Source organism: Myodes glareolus, chromosome X, assembly GCF_982192425.1.
Source record: "Myodes glareolus chromosome X, mMyoGla1.1, whole genome shotgun sequence".
Lineage (NCBI taxonomy): Eukaryota > Metazoa > Chordata > Mammalia > Rodentia > Cricetidae > Myodes > Myodes glareolus.
Genome location: NC_142053.1, coordinates 81,631,275 through 81,650,125, shown reverse-complemented (window position 1 = coordinate 81,650,125; position 18,851 = coordinate 81,631,275). Strand labels below are relative to the sequence as shown.

Here is an 18,851-nt window from a genome sequence, read left to right as displayed (position 1 = left end):
GCCCAATAGCAATGAAGTATGCCTTTAATCTAAGCGCTCAGGAAGCAGAGGCAAGTGGATCTCTGAGCTTGAGGTCAGCCTAGTCTACAGAGGGAGTTCCAGGAGAGCCCGGGCTGTTATACAGAGAAACCCTGTCTCAAACCCCCATCACCACCAAAAAAATAATAGAAAAGAAAACAAGGGTTCTTACTATTCTGACAATAGAAAATATAGAAAGTAAACAATCAACAAATTAGAAATACATATTTTGAATATGCATCTACAGTTTCCATTTAACTTTCCTGAGACAAGGCGGTAGCATGAGTCTGCAGTCTGTGGATAACGGAAAGGCTTTCTCTAGAGGGAATACCGGATTTACAAATCACAAACTGATGGATATTTGCCCTCCTCTTGCAAGGAGCAGCTTCAGTAACTGTTCTGAATTAAAATAAAAAGAGGTGCTAAGAATAAAAAAGGAAGAGTTATATTTCTCATTCTCCTTGAAAATATTCCATTAAATAGACTATGTGATAGATAAAATATTTGATAAACATAAAATAAAACAGATAATCTAAAACTACACCATATTAAAGATTATGACGAGTGCTTCTCAAAACTGTTTTCTAGTAAGTCAAGTTTATTAAAAAGTTCTATTTCTTAGCCCAATTGAAATTATTCTATTAATGAAAAATCCACAATACTGAGGGCTTAACTTAAGGGCAGTAAAAGACTTCAACCATGAGCTGTCGACAGGTCAAGGACTTTACCTTCCTCAGGAATCCAGCTCAGCCACAAATCCAGAAACTGAAATCCTTTCCGTGAATTTCAATGGGATCAATGATTATAAAGACAATAAAGCAGGCTGTTAAACTTTGCTCATCCCAAACAACTCTCTAGCCCTAAAGCACATCGTAGACAGCAGGTTTCTCAAGCAATGCAATCTCTGTGTGCAGAAGTAGAGCTAATAATTTCCATGGACTCAAACAAGCTCAGGGAGTCAGGGCCTTTATCAGCTGTCTGCCCTTGGAGCGGGAGCCCAGCTTTAAAGACTCTCAGCCCAAGTACCCAATTTACCCCATGGTCTGACACTATCATTTCTTCAAGTAAACAGACAAACTCCATGACCATTGCTCTTCTTGCCTAATGATTCTTTAAGAACAAAGTACCATTAATAGCATATTTATCGGTAGCTTATGAACTGATGGATGAACTCTCAAGGGAAATTCCGGCCACAGTTAATTTCAAGGTGACAATGTGTTGATTCTAAACAGTCATACTTCCATTAAAATTAAAAATATGTATTAAAGACACATGAAAGAAATCAGTTCAGGAGAAGACTAAACTGATGAAAGAGCTCAGATGAAGACTGGATCGATACATAGAAAAGCCAATGACTGGAGTATGAGTTCATTGAGAGCACTCTTGTTGAGCCTTGCACTCCCCCTAGTGGTTTCTTCGTTAAAATGAAACACTTATGTAACAGCTCAGCAGGTTAATGTTTCATGAACTCAACTCCACTCCGACTGCTTATCTAACTTTGGGATAATCTCTCTAATCTCTCTCTCACCCCTGCCCCTCTCCCCACCCTCAACCTCTCTTTCCTCCCCTTCCCACTCTTTCTGTTCTGATAATTTCATTCAGTCTGCTGAGAGATTACCATTGATTCAGTCAACACATACTGAGAGCCTACGATGATAAGGCATTTGCTAATCTTACCAGTTTAATTACTTTATTTTCTATTTCCTAAACATTGACAATCAATAACTTGACTGGCAGCACTCACACCAATGGCTGGAAATCAGTATTCCCTACTTTTCTTTCTGCCATCTACTCCAACTTCCATGCTCATTAGTCTCTCCAAACATTTTTACTGGGGATTTGCTATATGCGAGGTACAGTTCTAGGCAGTGGAGCTACAGGCATGAATAGAAAGGCCACAGAGAGAAAATACTATGAGAGGACCTTAAGGGAATGAGGTGGCACTCTTTGAATGAGGAGGAAGTGGGAACAGCAAGGGCAAAGGCCTAGGGGTGAGCACAAGGAGTCCAGTGGCTAGACGACACTGAAGGAAGGAAGAGATTAATAGTTTTACCAAGGGAACGGAGACAGGAGTATTTGGTAGGGATGAACAGACCACAGCATGATGGGCGTTTTTGCTTTTACTCTACATCAAACAGGGAGGCAGCCAGCCAATGCAGCAGGGGAATGATGGAATCTAACTTATTTTGTAAAAGGGTCACTGTGGCCTTCCTGAGAACAGACAAAAGGGACAAGGCTAGAAGCAAGAACACAAGCTGGGGAGCTGCTGCAATAAACCAAGAGAAACCTTAGTAGTTTGCATGAGGGATGTCAGGCAAGAAGGAGGTAGAAAGACATGACAGACTCTGGACATCTGAAGACGGAATTACTTTCCTTTGAAAACTCATCTAAGAGATTGGATGTGAATCATGAATAGAAAGTGTCAAGAATGACCCCAACATATTTGGCTTCAATGACCTCAAGGATGGGGTAGTTTTATTTTGAACACACTGAGTTCAGGATGTCAGCTTGATACCCAACAATCAATCTACACTTGCCCATTCTCTGTACTACGTCCTTTCCTGGGGAAAGACTTTCCTAGGCAGTCACTTTTGAGGGGTAGGGGACTCCCTTAGCTTAGGGTCCCCTTGGAGCATTTTGCCTGTTATCTCAGCACAGTACAGGAGGTTTCTCTTCAGTAGTGCTGATCTAGTCATATTTTCTAACTCCTGCTCCCTCCTCAGCACCAACCTGTTGAACTAATTAACTAGCACATTATCTTTCAATTCAGCTCCACTACAGCTTTCAGGATGGATACAGGCAGAATGAAGCCAGATACTTGGCCAGAGTATCACACAAATGGACTCTATCTGGGTTACATAGTCTTTGTTCCCCTCTGAAACTTCATGAACCAGGCCTTCACAGAACACATTTCTCTTAGCATGCTTGTGTTCCAAGTTCCTACCGGAACAGCCCATTAAGTTCTACTTCCGGCATTGAACGGCTTTTCTAAACCCAAAGCACTGGACGTGTCCACATTCCAGCCACAAACAGTTGCAAAGGCCCAAGGACCAAGCAGTCAGGTTTGTCCCAGCCACGAAGCATGTCCCGGTACCAATTTCTGCCTTAGTTTCTTTTCCCGATGCCGTGATAAAATCCTCTGACAAAAGCAACGAAAAGGAAAGGAGCTGGTTATCTTAGCTTACAATTCCAGGTCATAGACCATCACGGTGGGAAAGAAAGCCAAAGCAACAGGAGCTTGAAGCATCTAGTCACCTTACATCCCATCAGAAAAGGAATGAACACATGGCTGCTTCCTAGTTCCTGTTCTCCATGTAACAGTCCAAGATCCTCTGGGAATGTTCTGTTCACAGGTAAGATAGGTCTTCCTACGTCAATTAACGTAACCAAGATAACCCCACACAGGCATGCCAGAAGCCCATCTATCTCCCAGATGATTCTAGTTCCTGTCAAACTAGAACTAAATGGTTAAAATGTTAACCATTGTAGCACCCCTATCTTTTGATGTATAAGTAAGTATGTATGCATGCATGCATGTGGACAACATGTATGGAGGTCCAAGGTTGACATCTCAAGTTTTCCTCATTCTTCTTCACCTTACTCATCGAAGCATGGTTTCTAAACTGAACCCAGGAGCTCACTGATACAGGCTAGCCAGCTTGCTCTGCGGATCCTGTCTCTACCTTCTGAGCACTAGAATTACAAGCGGGCTGCCACACCCACGTGGTATACATGGATTCTGAGGATCTAAGCCTTGATCCTCAGGATCCTCATGTTTTGACACCAAGTGCTTTATCCACTGAGCCATCACCTTAGCTTCAATGTGCTTTTAGATCACTGTTTCCGGGTTCAGTTGAAAACAACATTTTCCACCTACTCGGGCAAGGAACTGGATATTTTTGCATTCCCCTTTTTTTTATGCTCAGCAGCCGATTAATCATCAAGGGTTATTTATTTATTTGCTACGTATTGCAGGCTGGTGTCACACTTATGGCAATCTTCCTGCCTCATTCCCCACATACTGGGAGGACAAGCATGTGCCAAGGAGCCTGGCTCCGTCACTGAGTTCTGCTGGCGATGCCTACAAGACCGCTCTCCAGCACTCTCTTTCCTCTTCACATCTGTCGTTGCTATCCTTGTTCCTGCTCTTGTGACCCCTGAGCTGGCCACTGGGCAGAACACTGTGATCTTTTTGCCTTCATCAGTAGGAATGGATAGAGGAGTTCAGTTTTTCCAGGGTCAGGAAGTAGGGGTGGAGGAAGGGGCAGGGCCCAAGTAAGAGTATAATTCACTCCCAGTCCTGGTACTTGGGCCTTAAATAAAGTGACTACCAGACTCACACTTGAGAGAGTGCTAAAGTTGATTGGGGTGAGCATAGCTATAACAGAATTATCAGAACAGTGTCTTCCGGTTCCACCAACCTTTCTTGGTCAACAGCTTTGCCAGTCAATCAGGCAGTAAGCCAATTGTGAACCTGCTAGAAATCTGGCTCTCCGTGATGATACAACTGTTCCCTCAATATCATACTAAAATAAACAAACAAATGGATAGGAAAAATAAAGAAACTGCTCTCTCTCAGATTTTAGTTCTATCGGAGCACACTGCAGAGTACAATGTAGCTGAACTCCACCATGGGATAGTGAGAGCTGACAGGACTGACCATGAAGGAGGAAGGGCACAGAGGTGAAGGAGTTGTTATGCTGTAGGGGGGCAGTGGGTAGATGGCTAAAATTTATTTCAAAGATTTCTGGGCAAGAGTCCTTCAAGTTTGGGCTTGGGGAAGTGGATCTGTGCTGAAAGGCAATCTATTTGGCATCACAGAGCTAGAGACTCCAGTCGGCAGAATTCATATACAGTGTAACAGCACACACTCTCTTTTGGATTAGTGTGTATCAGGAGCTGCTGTTCTTTATAGTCTATGGTTGATATTCCTTATAATACAACGGCTTCATGAGATAGGTACTATTATCATCACCGTTTAGATGTGAGGAAACAGGAAAGAATTTCTAAGCTGTTCAGGGTCAATGTAGGAGGTGACAGTGCTGGAATTTAAACCTAGACAGTTTGGCTTCAGAGTCCCCTGTGCTTAAGCCTTATGCCTTGTTGGTAAAGACCAACTGAACGTGTCCTTGGGGACTGCACACGAGTTGTCTAGGAACTTAACAAACCCTGGGTTACTGATGCTTAGAGCAGGCATGAAGGAAGTATGCTGGGGAAGTGTGCTGGAGGGAGTGGTTAGGGATGAATTCTGGAGTCTGATCGTTGTGTGCCTGCTGACTCATCCAGCTGCGACTACAGAGCAGTGCTCTGGTACTGGTGAAAGGGAAGGGACTCTCAGGGGAAGAAGGTAGCAGCACCTAGTTTGTTCTGGGCGAACAGTAAGAGGGGTCCACCAGTAGTTTAAAGAAGTTATAGGTGTGGGAGGAGAGGAAAATCTTCAATGAAGTTCATTCTAACAACGTCCCAAGGGCCTGGAGGCTACCCTAAGTCTGCTTTATTTCCGCTGGAAGGATAACCGAGGCATGCAAGAGGTTAGGGCAGATACAAGGCAGATAAAAGATCCTTTGGACCCAGAGTTCTCAAATAGTATTGACCCTCAAAATAACCCAGAAAGAAACTGGTTCCAATGAATGTGTTTATGCTACAGCCCTAGAAGGTCTGATTTGAGAATATTCACTTTAGGATGCTGATACTTCATCAGTTTATATGCAAAGTGTGAATAGGCTATGCGGGCCTGTTGGAAGAGGAACCATGGTTGGGCATGGTGCATCTAGGAACATAAACCTTTGGGTTGTGCCACGATGGACTTGAATCTTTGTGTACTATACCATCTGCCTGCTGTCTACGCTATTGCTAGAGGTGAATGACTACAATGTTGGGCTGCAATCAGTTCCATTGCTTCCTGATAATCTAGTCTCCAAGTATGCCATGGCTGCTCCAGAATGTAATGGTTTGAGCTCCTATTAACAGGCTGCCTCTTTTCCTTTAAGGAAGCACCTCCCTATCTTCCAAGTGGCCTTGATTACTAAGAGCTCGGGTTATTACTTGGGGCAATAGACCTTGGTTGGGTCCAGCTCCTAAAGAATTGGTACAAGGACAGGAATCAAAATACCCTTATCCTTCGAAGAGGGGACAGTGCCCCTACCCCTGCAAACTGATGACAGTGACTGCAGGCTGTCTTGACTACTTTTCAATTGCCATGGTAAGATACCATTACCGAGGCAACTTATAAAGCATTTAATGCGGGCATACAGTTCTAGAAGGTTAGTCTATGACCATCATGTTAGGGAGCATGGCAGTAAGCAGGCATGGTATTGAAGCAGAGACTGAGAGCTTATATCTGATATACAAGCATGAGACAAAAATGAAGAATGTCACGGGCTTTTGAAATCTCAAAACCTGCCCCCAGTGACCCATCTCTTCCAACAAGGCCACACCTTTTAATCTTTCATAAATAGCTCTACTAAGCATTCAAACATATGAGCCTATGGGGCTCATTTTTATTCAAACCACCACACAGCCCAAAGTTGAGCAGATGTCAATGGAGACCTTAAGTTACTGGAAGGTCTTGTGTGTGTGTGTACGCATGCATGCTTGAGAACTAAATACCTTTATCTTAAGAGGATGGATACTGGGGTGATAAAGATGCAGAGGGACCATAGAGCTGCTGCCGTTTTCAGTCACCTAGGAAACTTCATTTCACAGAGGTTCACATTCAGCTCATGCAAACTCTGGCACACACATAAAAATGTAGTTTGGAGGGAGGCGCTATGTTCATTTCTGCAGAATGAGCCTGGGAAAAGTGCCGCTGTAATCATTGCATTAGCACCTAGCCCAGAGAGCCTAGCATCACATTAGGCGAATTTATAAAAACACTGCCAAGGGAATCACACCTACTTGACAAGGGGCTCAGCATCTCATCTGCTGCAGGGAGGCGGGAGTGCCGTACGGGTACTTTCTGTTCATTACCGTTCCTGATCTAGGTAAGGTCTGTGAAGAACATAAACTTAGGAATTGATTAGAAGGTTCCAGATCATGGAAAGGATTTTCTGGATAGTAATTATACTGACAGGATTATATCAACAGAAAGATCACCCCCCCCCTTTTTTTCAGAAAGCAGCTCAAGGCCAAGGTGAAGTGATAGAGGATCTGATAAAACCTGCTTCAAGGTACTGATCAGACTTTGGTTTTATAGAATGCCTTGATATGAAGCTCAGAGAGCGAGCGCCTTTGCTGGCAAATCTTGAACATCAAGGCTTCTAAATCATCACTGCTGTCAGTTTCTTTATTTGCTTCAAAGGTGTGAGCTGGACTGTAGCAGAGTGAGAGGCTGGTTAAAAAGGGGACTCTGCAATAGTAGGCATGGAGTAGGAGGGTAGAGGGTTGCTGGGAGCCATACCCTGAAATAAAACTCTGATATGGGTAGTACAATAGTCGAATTTCAGCCCAAAGTGGTATAATCAGAAAGGGAAAGGCCAGTGTTCCAGGCCTGGTCTCAGCTGCGCAAGCAGTTAGAGCTACTGGACCAAGGGCTTTGTCTGAGAGGTTGCCTGAGATGCCAGGGTAGAATCCAGTGTGGGTACGATAAATGACTTGTTAACCAACACTTATTAAATACCATGATCTTTAATATGTTCTTTAATGTGATTATCGCATTTAATCCTTATAATCCCATGAAGTGGATATTATTACTACCTATAATTTATGAGGACGTGGAGGCCCAGAGAGGTAGTAATTCATGGATCTAAGAATTACTAAGGCTCAGGATGTCTAGGAATTCCTAGGTGCTGTGTTCAGAACTAATGGAACTTGGATCCACTATGATAGTGTCTGTCCCAGCTTTACAGGGACTACAGGAACATACCTCATCCATTGGAGGATAGGGAGAGTGCCATAGGGACTTAGTTGGTTATGCTTAGTTGGTTACTGCTCTAGTGGCCAGGTGACAGTTTTGTTATGGAGAAACTGGCCCCTGATCAGTTGATATGTATCAACAGAACAGTTTGGGCTGCCCACTGATTCCCCTTGTACTGTGCTTGTTTTGTAGGTGCCAGCGTGGGAAAGGTCTGAGCAGCAAGAGACAAGGACCCACGGATGAAATGAGGTATCTGCCTTGGTGGTGAGATGATGTGGCTGCCTTGGGATCCAGGTCTCCTTTTCATGTAGTTATCTACATGTTGGTAAGGCTGAGCTGAGGACAGGTGGGTGAAGGAGAACGTTTGGCTGCCACAGTAACACGTTCTGCTATGTACAGAGCTTTTCGGGGAACTGGGTCTCTAGTACAGTCACTTTGAGTCACTCCATCTGATGTATAAAAAGATGGGGGCTCCCGGGACTCCAACTCTTGCAGACTGACCTTAACTAGATAGTAAGTACAAGCTAGAAGCCTGACTCTGCACAGTCCTGTATAGCTTGCCAGGCCTCACACGACAAAGCCGTCTGTCTCTATCATTCACTGCCCCCTGGTGGAACAGGCGGGAAACAACAACATCCAGAACAATCGCCTGGACAATGATCTCTTTTTCCTACAAGGGAGGAGGCAAAGATGCTCTATGTGGCCAGGTGGAAGGCTGCAATGTCATGCAGTGAGAGGGAAGAAGACAGAACTGAGAGCTGGAGAAAAGTGTAGCTGAGCTGAAGATGTGGGTCTTATGTGCGCTGTCAGAACAGGATGAAGGGAGATGTTGGGAGCTGAGATTTAGAACCAAATGGAGACAGACATACCAGGCAGGTGAAGGGATGAGGACCAGCTAAAGGGACCATCCCAATGTCATCTAGACAAATTGAGGAAGTTGAGTCACTGTCCTGTGGCAGGCTCTAATAATCATCTAGCATTGTTTACAGCAGTAGGGTGAGCTCCATTTTAAGAAAATCTGGATGGAACAAAATGACTTCCTAATAGACTGGCCTCAGAAGAATCTGATGACTCAAAGAGGTTCATGGGCAAATGAAATAGAAAAGTGAGTCATTTCACACGGAAGCAGGCAGCCTGGCAGGCCTCTCCCCTTGCTGATAGGTAACCCCCACATTCCTGCCACACTCATCTATGACGACAGCCCAGGCAGGCCTTGAACTAGCAGACTTCCTGCCTTGGCTTCCCAAATAGATGAGATTACTGGTTTGCGTCACCAGGGGTGACTCTCCCTGGCAAAATTAGCACTGTTTAACTGTGTGATTCTGTTATCCATGAAACCTACCTCATCTTCTGTCACTGTCCATTTTACACTATAGCCCGCCCACCTCCAGCAATACTGAGCTCTAAGCTGGACCTGAGGCCTCCCTGCCTTTTTGGGTGCGGCTTCACATTTTAGTTGATGTTGATTTCACGTCTTATTTTATGCTGTTCTGCCTCTGCAAATGCTGTTGAGGCTTCCTGACGTACCCTTCCCCTACCTCGTTAGTCCTTTTCACCCTCTGAAGCTTCATCTACCCCCTTACAGATCTTCTCTACAGTACTGCTTCTCAACCATTTTCTCATTACTGTGCCTGGCTCCCACGTCAGGATTCCTTTAAGACAGCTTTCCTTAATCACCTCCTCCTGCCATGAAATTTTAATATCATAGATACACTGTACATCTGTTTATGTACTGAGTCCTCTGGAGGACTATAAATTACTATAACACTAAAGTTATTTCACCTTCAGTAATGAATTTTTGCTCCTCTGGGACACCATTACCCATGTGGTGAATGTATGCAAAACAGGGTCAAACAGGGCTATTCTAATGTGTCTGTTTGCAGCTCATTTGCACTGTTGGTTTCTGGGATGAAAGTCATTCTTGAGACTTCCTAGCTCTTTGATCACCCCCCCCCCCCCGCAAGACAGAGTTTCTTTTTGTTGTCCAGCCTGTCTTGAAACTCCCTCTGTAGACCAGGCTGGCCTTAAATTCACAGAGATCCACCTGCCTCTGCCTCCTGAGTGCTGGGATTCAAGGTGTGTGCCACCATGCCCAGCTGACCATCCCTTCTCAAAATCCCACCATAGTCTTTTATGCCCCGCACCATGTGCATGTCTTCTGGGGATGGAGTCCAAAGCCTCACACATGGTAACTATGCGCTCTACACTGAGATAAACCTTAGTTTCCACATTTCCTTTAATAACTGCCATTCCAAAAGGCTCAATATTTGTTTTTATTTCCTCTATTTTATGCAGTCTTTCCAGGAGATGTGGTTTATTTCCATAGTTTTAATAACCACCTATGATGCTATTAAGTCCAAGCCTATCGTTTCACTAAAGATGCTTGTCCTTAGCTCCAGTCTCTTGCTGTTATTAGTATGGTCTATAGGCCAGTGGTGGGCAGCTTCACTGAGGGTTTCGGTCAATGGAGATTCCTAGACTTTGTCCCAGACCTCTTGAACCAGAGTTTGCATTTTAACAAGCTCCTAAAATATTCTGTATGCATACTAAAGATAAAGAAGGCCCAGGGCTGTGTCCTATTACCAATTCTCTAACGGATACTATCAATAAAATATAAGCACATTAATCCTCATGGACCTCAACAGAAGAGTCATCTACATACAAAGTCCATGCCACCCACCTCTTCTATGTCATTTATACCTAACTGGTCACATTCCTAGCTGTTCTACTAGTAGATAACTCTTGACTGTATTTCCTCTTCTATGCTAATCACTATTGCTTTCATCTACTCTGAGGCAGATTATCACTGAAGGCCTAGCAGGTTTCCCGAGTCATAGCCTCTCTCCCCTGAATTTGTCGACCAACTACAGTTAGAGTTGTATTTCTAAGCTACAAGTCTGAAAGAGATGAAACTCTTGGCTAAATTTCTTTCGGTGACTCTTCAATGTTGAAGTGGGGGTTCCGGCATTCAGAACAGGGTTTAGGAAATCTTTTGAAACTATAAGGAAAATTTGTGTTGTTTATATTTTCAAGGGACAAAGAAACAGCTTTCATTAGATTTTCTGAGGTGTTCAAGGACAAAGACAGTTAGGAACCACTAAAGAAAGGACCAATAAGTTGACAAAATCCAACCTATTTAGTTTGGCATATAAACTCTCTCTCTCTCTCCTCTCTCTCTCTCTCTCTCTCTCTCTCTCTCTCTCTCTCTCTCTCTCTCTCCACCTGTCTGCAGGAGCCCACGCTTCCAGGCTTAAGGACAGACCCGGCAGTCCCTATGACTTTTCCATCTCTGCTTCTGCACTCACTCCCCGAAACAACCCCATGGTTGCACATACCTTATCTAAGGGGTAGAGCCTGGATGTGCATCCAGGTCTTACTTCAGAGCTCACAGTCAATTCCACAGTGCCATAACATTTTGCATTCTTAGTACTCACAACCTCACCAGATTCTCACCCAAAACAAGTTTCCTGCAATTCTCATGTGTAGATTTCATATATCATAGATATCCTAGGTACGATAATGTATACCAGTGCTGCAGTCCACTAAGTTATACTGTTCCATTAATGAGTTACCGCCATCAGTATTAAAAATGCTGGACTAGTCTTTTGCTGATACAGGGAGTTCTCATTTCTGAGCAGCTATTATCTTAGCCCTAGCATTTGCAAGGTTTCGGGATTCTTTAAGAATGCAAAAGCTATGTGTTTGCTAGTGCACTGACCACTTACTATCAGCTTCAACCCAAGCAACCCTCTTAGCTGTGCACGAACACCCAGCCCCTCCAGCTGTTCATTCCCAGTCTCCTAGGTCATCAAAACCATCACCTAGCAACTCAACACCAATTTATCACCAAGTAAAGCTATAAATCTTGTATAAAATGCAGGATATCAGGAAGTGAGCACACAAAATTGAAAACATCAATATGGTAAGCTAATTCACAATTGAAAAAGAAGAAAATAAATAAGGATCATGATTTTTAAATGTAGTTCGGAAGAGGCTGTTTTGAATACTAAGAAGATTAAGGAGAAGCTTGCAGGAAAACAAGTGAAATCCTTGAATATCCTGGCCCAAATCAGCTCTTAATAACCATGCTGCAAGAATCTCATAGGGTTCAATGCATCACCTTGAAATACCATGCAATTTTGCTTAAAAAAAAATAGACCTTAAACAAAATCCACCAATCCTCGACATGTTGTTTGTTTACTGGGGAACTAGTGCATAGTTTTATCCAGCACTCGGTAGTACGAAACAAGGAAACCAAACTAATGGTGATTTCTCCTTACTCACCCTCGCACCCTAAACAGGCTCTGCTCCTCGGTGAGCACTCTAAACACCCCTCCTTTTAAAAACTGTTTGTGTCCATTTTATGTGTGAGGGTGTTTTTCTTGCATGTGTATATGTGTGCCTGATTCCAGTGAAGGTCGGAAAAGGACACCATATCCCTTATAACTGGAATTATGGACAGTTTTGAGCCACCACGTGGGTGCTAGCAACTGAACCCGCGTCCTGTGCAAGAACAGCAAGTGCTCTGTTGAGCCAGCTTTCCACACCCACCTCCCCCTTTTTACAGCCACAGTCTCACTATGTAGCTCAAGCTGGTCTCAAACTCGCAATCCTCTTGCCTCTGTCTCCAAAATTCTGGGAGGACAGGTATGCACTGCCATGTCACGTTAGTACCCCTTTAAAATGGCTTCACTAGGTGACCACTTGTCTAATCTCATCTGAAAAATAAGAACCTCCTATATGCTTGTTTCCTTAGCATATGACATACAGCAACAGCTTACTGTTTGCTAAATGAATGACTGCAATCGTATCTTCTGCCCCTGACTCAGTAGCATACAGAAATATACCAAAATTCCTCAGTAAGTCCTCACCAACACCAGGAAAAAAAGCCCTACTCCTTAGCATGAATCGCAACACTTAGTGATGTCCTGACTTGGCCTCATCCTCTGGCCGTTTCACTACTGTGGCTCTCCAGCGGCACCATACTGCTGCTATGCTGCCATCGATCCTTCTGCTTGGCAATTTCCTTCCCTACCAAATGAGAAAGAAACTGACTCCTTTCTCCTTACATACCACCTTGTACCTGATTACAAGCACACACTCTCACTACACCACATTAGCACTGCTTCCCATTCATAAAAATAATGTTGTATATCGGGGGAAAAGAGAGGAGACAGAAGAAGATATGGGGATAAATGTATATGCACACAAATTTTAAAGTGGTTTGAAACCTTGTATTTTGTATTGGTTTCAAAACTGACCTCATTCATTTACACAATGGAGTACTACACAGCAGAAAAAAATAATGACATCTTGAATTTTGCCCACAAATGGATGGAGCTAGAAAACATCATTTTGAGTGAGGTACCCCAGACTCAGAAAGACAAATATCATATGTACTCACTCATAAGTGGTTTTTAAACATAAAACAAAGAAAACCAGCCTACAAATCACAATCCCAGAGAACCTAGACAACAATGAGGACCTTAACAGAGACATACATAGATCTAATCTACATGGGAAGTAGAAAAAGACAAGATTTCCTGAGTAAATTGGGAGCATGGGGACCTTGGGAGAGGGTTAAAGGGGAGGGGAGAGGTAGGGAGGGGAGCAGAGAAAATATAGTGCTCAATAAAAATCAATAAAATAAAAAAAATTAAAAGGAAAAATTGATCTCATACATATACATATAAAATATATACCCATATTATATTTGCGAAGTCAGCTATTTTGTTATAGTTTAAGATTTTTCCAGATGTACAAAATTTTTATGAGTCTAATCTAAATGAATGTATGCTATAATTATTTGCCCTTTAAAAACAAAACTGACATTATATGAAAGGCATTTTTTCCCCTACTTATGCAGTCATCAACCCACCATTTTTTTCTGCTTTTTTGAGACAGGGTCTCCCTATGTCATTCTGGTTGTTCTAGAACTCATTATGTAGACTAGGCTAGCCTCAAACTAACAGAGATCCATCTACCCTGTACTGGAATTGCCACCACACCCAGCTCTAACCAGCATTTTTAATGGTTACATAATATTCCAGAGAGAATGCTACCTGACCATTCTGCTATTGTTGAATGTTTAGCTAGCCTTACTATTGACTTGGGGTGGTTTAAATAAGTGAGAAAGTATCACTGTCATACACAAAATACCGTATTTTGGATTATCTATTTTAGAATATCTATTTTTAGAATAGATTATCAAGAGTCATCTGAAATTTGGCAGGAAGGAAAAATACATATTTCAGTCTCTCTATGTGGTGCTAAGTATTCTTTGTTCTACCACTTGTTGTATATTTGTGTCTTTTTGTCTATTTATAAGAGTACTAGTGTTAAACTAATTAGAATAACGAGTTTAACTCCTTGTTATATCAACTGTACTTCTGCCTCTTTTTATTTTGGTAAATCTCAGCTTTCACAACAGTTATAGCTACGAAACTTTGTAAACTAGAGAAACACACACACATTTAAATCATGAGCTAGGCGTCCTGGTGCATGCCTGCAGTTGTAATGCTCGAAAAGCAGAAGCAAGAGGAATTCTGCCAAATTGAAGCTAGCCTGGGTTTCAGAGTTAGTCCTGTGCCAGCCAGGGCCACAAACGGAGATGATGTGTCAAAACCAACAAAACTCAGGAGTACCTCTGCCATTGTAAGATGATCAGTGAACTCATTCCCACTGTTTTCCTCGTGTGTGCAATGAGCTAATTACAATATACATACAATTTTAAATACTGTTTTTAAAATATATATAATCATTTTTGAAATACCCTATCATTTTCATAACCGCCATTAAAAATAATAGCACAAGGGCCTGGGATAGATGTAGCTCAGCGGTAGAGCACGTGTGACGCACACAGGAGGCCTCGGGTCCAGTCCTTAGGAAAGAGCACACACAGAGAAACAAAGCAAAAAAGCATAGCATACATAATATTTCACGAGTAAATTCACCATTCCTTTATTTTGTCTTGCTAGATGCTCGATTTTTTTTTTACATTTTTAAATACAGGTTTAAAGTGGCTTTCTGCATTGGGTTTGTTTGTCTGTAGTCCTGGGGACAGAAGGCAGGGCATTGCGCTTCTATGCTCTACCACTGACCTATGTCCCCAGCATCAACTTGTTTTAATTTGCATTTTTTGTTAGTAATGAACATCTTCTCACATCTTCTGATTGCACTCAAACTCTTCTGTAAATTGTCGGTGCTCTTTTCCATGTCTCTGCTTCTACATCGCAATGCGTGTGTGCCTTAAATGACACAGCCTATCACACTTTGTCATATTTAGGCAACATGGACCTTGTCCGTTTGTGTTTATCTTTTATTTTTACTGTGGCTTAAAAAACATTTCTATTTCATTGGTTTTTAAATTTTAAATTATAAAATTTTGATCTTTTCCCTTGAAAATACTTCCTATTACATACTAAACTTAGAAACTTAGTCCTTGTTAGAAGCTTGATATTCATTCATCATAGTTTTGTAACTTGCTTTTTTATATTTAACTCTTCAGTCCAACTGCCACCTATTTTAGTTTACGACAGGAGCTGAGCATGGAAGTGCCACAGCTGTCACAGCACGGTCCAATGAGCAGCCCTTTCTATCCTTACTATGCATCCTTTTGTTTTTATCACTTTCTCCAATGCAAAGTAGATCAAGAAATTATTGCTCCAAGCATTGTTAATTTATAATCTTGGCTCTCAGGAGGCTGACGCAGGAGGACCATAAGTTTTAGGGCAGCTTTGGCTATACAGTGGGATTCCATCTCAAAAAACAAAAGGAAAGAATCATTTGTGTCATACCAGCAAGCTAAGTATGTTTATCACTGATCCACATTAAAACTCCTGTCCTACATCAAGGACAAGTGAACCTTTTGTCTTAACATTCTTCATTCTTCCACATATGATTAAGCATTGCTCATGAGCACAAGGTGAAAGTGGAAACAGCTTCCCCGCACGGCTTCGAACACTCTCTATCTTCATTTTTTGAGGCAAGGTTTCTCAAACGCAGAGCTCATCGATTCTGGCTAGTCTAAGCTAGCCAGCTTGCCCTGGGAATGCAATCCTGTATCTCAGCCTCTTTAGTGCTGGGATTATTGGAAGTCACCATAGTTGGCCAGCATTTCACTGAGACCTGTGGATCGGAACTCCGGTTCTCATGCTTGCACAGCAGGCTTTTTACCTGCGCACCTACCTCCTTAGACCCCTGTGCAACGTTAGCTTCCCACCTGTGATCTCCATACTGCTCTAATTCCTACCCTGTTCAGGCTTTATTCAAAACAGAACACAATCTCAAAGTTCTTAAAGCTTCTCTGTGCTCCAGATCCTGAAGAAACTATGTCCACATAAGATTGCGAGGAGACAGAAAAAGTGAAGAATAGCCCTTAAAATGATCTTTGAAAAAAAATGTACGGAGGCATACTTTACAGACTATAATTTGAAAGTGGTCATTAGGTGAGGGAAAATATCAGTACAGATTTATGAACTAGTAAAGAGATTCCAGTAGAAATGCCTCTTTGAAAACAAAGTAAAGTACATCATCAAATGCACAGGTAAAATACTAAACTGTGTTTAGACAAGACTGAGCACCTTAAATGGACATACAGACTTCAGGCATATAAAGATGAAATATCAGGTCAGGAATGTATCTCGGTGGTAGAGCCCTTGCCTGACATGCATGAGGTGCTAGGTTCAATTCCCGGCAAGGAAACTTTTAGAGCTCAGTCGGTAGAGTGCTTGCATAGCATGCAGGAAGCCCTGGGTTTGACCCTCCTTACTGCAGAAACCAGACAAGCTATAACACCAGCACTTGAGGTAGAGGCCTGGGGATCAGTAGTTTAAGGTCATTCTCGCCTAAAAAGAGAGCTTGAGGCAATAAACAAACAAATAAATAAATAAATATATGTCACTGGGCGGCAGGTGCCTTTAAGCACAGCACTTGAGACACTGGTGTAGAGGCAGGTGGATCTCCAAGTTTGAGGTCTACAGAATGAGTTCCAGACAGCCAGGGCTACTCAGAGGAGAGAAAATGCCATAACAGTTGACTGCCAGCAGGTGGCACTTGACTCACAGCAAAGTATGGAGGAAAAACAAGTTCTGAAACCAAAGAATTCTATTAAATTCCCAGGATACCGTCAGTAGATGAGTCTTTCACACAGAAAGCTGGGATTGCAGATATTTAAGGAAGAGGGCAGTAGTCTGTAAGGCGTCAGTCCCAGCGACAGTCTGTTCAGCTGTCTGTGTTGAGCAAGGAATAAGGCCCCTCTCCCATCCCTTCTAGTGTCGTGGTCAGGCTACGAGTTAGCATAATAATTGATTAACCAGAGAAAAATCATTTTATTCATTTTCATATGTACATCTGGAAGAAGCCCAGATAATTGATAATGACATAGTATCCTGAGCTACTGAATAAGGAGTTTCTGGGGGAATGGCGGAGACGTGACAGGGACTGAGGGGAGAAAACACATGGCAAGTAGTGAAAATGCCTGGAGCCCCTCTCGTCCCCCGAGTTACTGCTGCTGTGTGCTCTACCCTGTGGCTGAAGGGCCTGGATCTTGTGTACCAACTGACTCACTGGACTTGGACAGCTGCCCTAGGTCGACAATGAGGGAAAATGAGAAACAGGAAAAAGTAGTTTAGCGGCAGCTCAGCCTAACCAGGCAGCTAACCTGGGCTTTCCAAAGGCATCTTTTACAACCCATTAAACTTAGACTTGGCCTCTTAGAGGGACATGCTATCTTATGCCAGTGTTTTCATTATTCTGGCTTTGTACACTGAATATTTAGTAGCACTAGTCTTTTTGCAGGAGTTTCTAAAATCACCCTTATTTAACTTTCAAATGCGGTGATTTGTTGTATCACCCCCAAGATATCAATTTCTCGACAGCAGGATCGGGTTATTTCCTGAGAACAGACTTCTAAGAATATTGTATGAACATATTTCCCACTTTCAACACTGGGAAAGTTTTCAAGAAGCCAGTTACAACAGAACCCCGTCAGCACCTGAATAGTTTCAAATCAAAGATTTTTTTTCAGTCAGGTGTGGGGGAGGGGGAGGGATAGACTTTGCTTCCATTTCCCTACCTCCCGTTACTAAAGAGGAAAACCATGAGCTTGTCACATACGGTTTAATCAACGCTGGTCTAAGGAAGGACTGGGATCTCGGACTCTGTGCTGCGAGTATATGGGACATTTAAACAGTGTGACTACAATGGAGAGAAGAGCACGAGGAAACCTGCCGGGCAGCTTAGGGCAGGGACCCTAGAGCAGCAGTTCCAGGAATGCCCAGATGCTGGCAGGGAGCTCTGCTTTCTTATCTCCTCCCAGTGAGTGCCCTTGCTTCCATGCGGGTGTGAGCAGAACTCCAGGGCTTCTGGCAGACAGCTCTGGAACTGGAGCTCTGAATTTTCAGGATGGAAATATTGCCTCTACCCAGTCCTTAATTTCAGCCTATCTCCTAAATGATGTCAGGGTTTCATCTTCAGAGCAGAGACTGTTGGGATATCTGGTGGAGATAAGAAACCAGAAGTTCTGGCTCTGGGACGAGACTTAACAGTCCAAGGTACTAAAACGAAAGAGGTAATTAAGTAAGGCCAAGAGCCCACCTAAAGGCATGCTGAACAAATGGGAGGAACAATTTACACCCTTAATGAGAAGATGTACTTTTCCTTTTCCATCCCAGAAATCCCACCTCCCCACCCCACTTGGGTGTGGTTGCTCCTGGAGCCTTCCTTGGGTTAAGCCTGCTTGCTTTTCTGAATTACCTAGAAAAGTATAACTGTTCCTTTTTCTACCCCCTATCCCGCGCGCGTACACACACACACACACACACACACACACACACACACACACACACACACACACACACAGATGCTGGCCATAGTCTAGACATGCTTCTCCTGATACTCTAGGCTTTCTCACTCTTTTTCTCTGAAGTTATTCCTAACCCTGACTCCTAAGCCCTGATTTCTTCTATGTGGTGGTTTA

At 43.0% G+C, this 18,851-nt stretch overlaps 1 protein-coding gene across 5 annotated transcripts in view; it reads right to left on the bottom strand.

Annotated features, from left to right (window-relative positions):
- Positions 1 to 18,851, bottom strand: part of Hdac8 (histone deacetylase 8) — a 218,255-nt gene that overhangs the window by 190,486 nt on the left and 8,918 nt on the right. Inside the window, exon 5 of one of the 5 annotated variants that reach the window (XM_048417775.3) lies at positions 17,183 to 18,429. The exons of 3 other annotated variants lie outside the window; for them this stretch is intronic. In XM_048417775.3, the coding sequence (XP_048273732.1) occupies positions 18,414 to 18,429 (16 nt within the window). In that variant the 3' untranslated portion in view covers positions 17,183 to 18,413. Of the gene's footprint in view, positions 1 to 17,182; positions 18,430 to 18,851 lie in introns of those variants that run through there. One more of the 5 variants, XM_048417774.3, reaches the window with a different exon arrangement.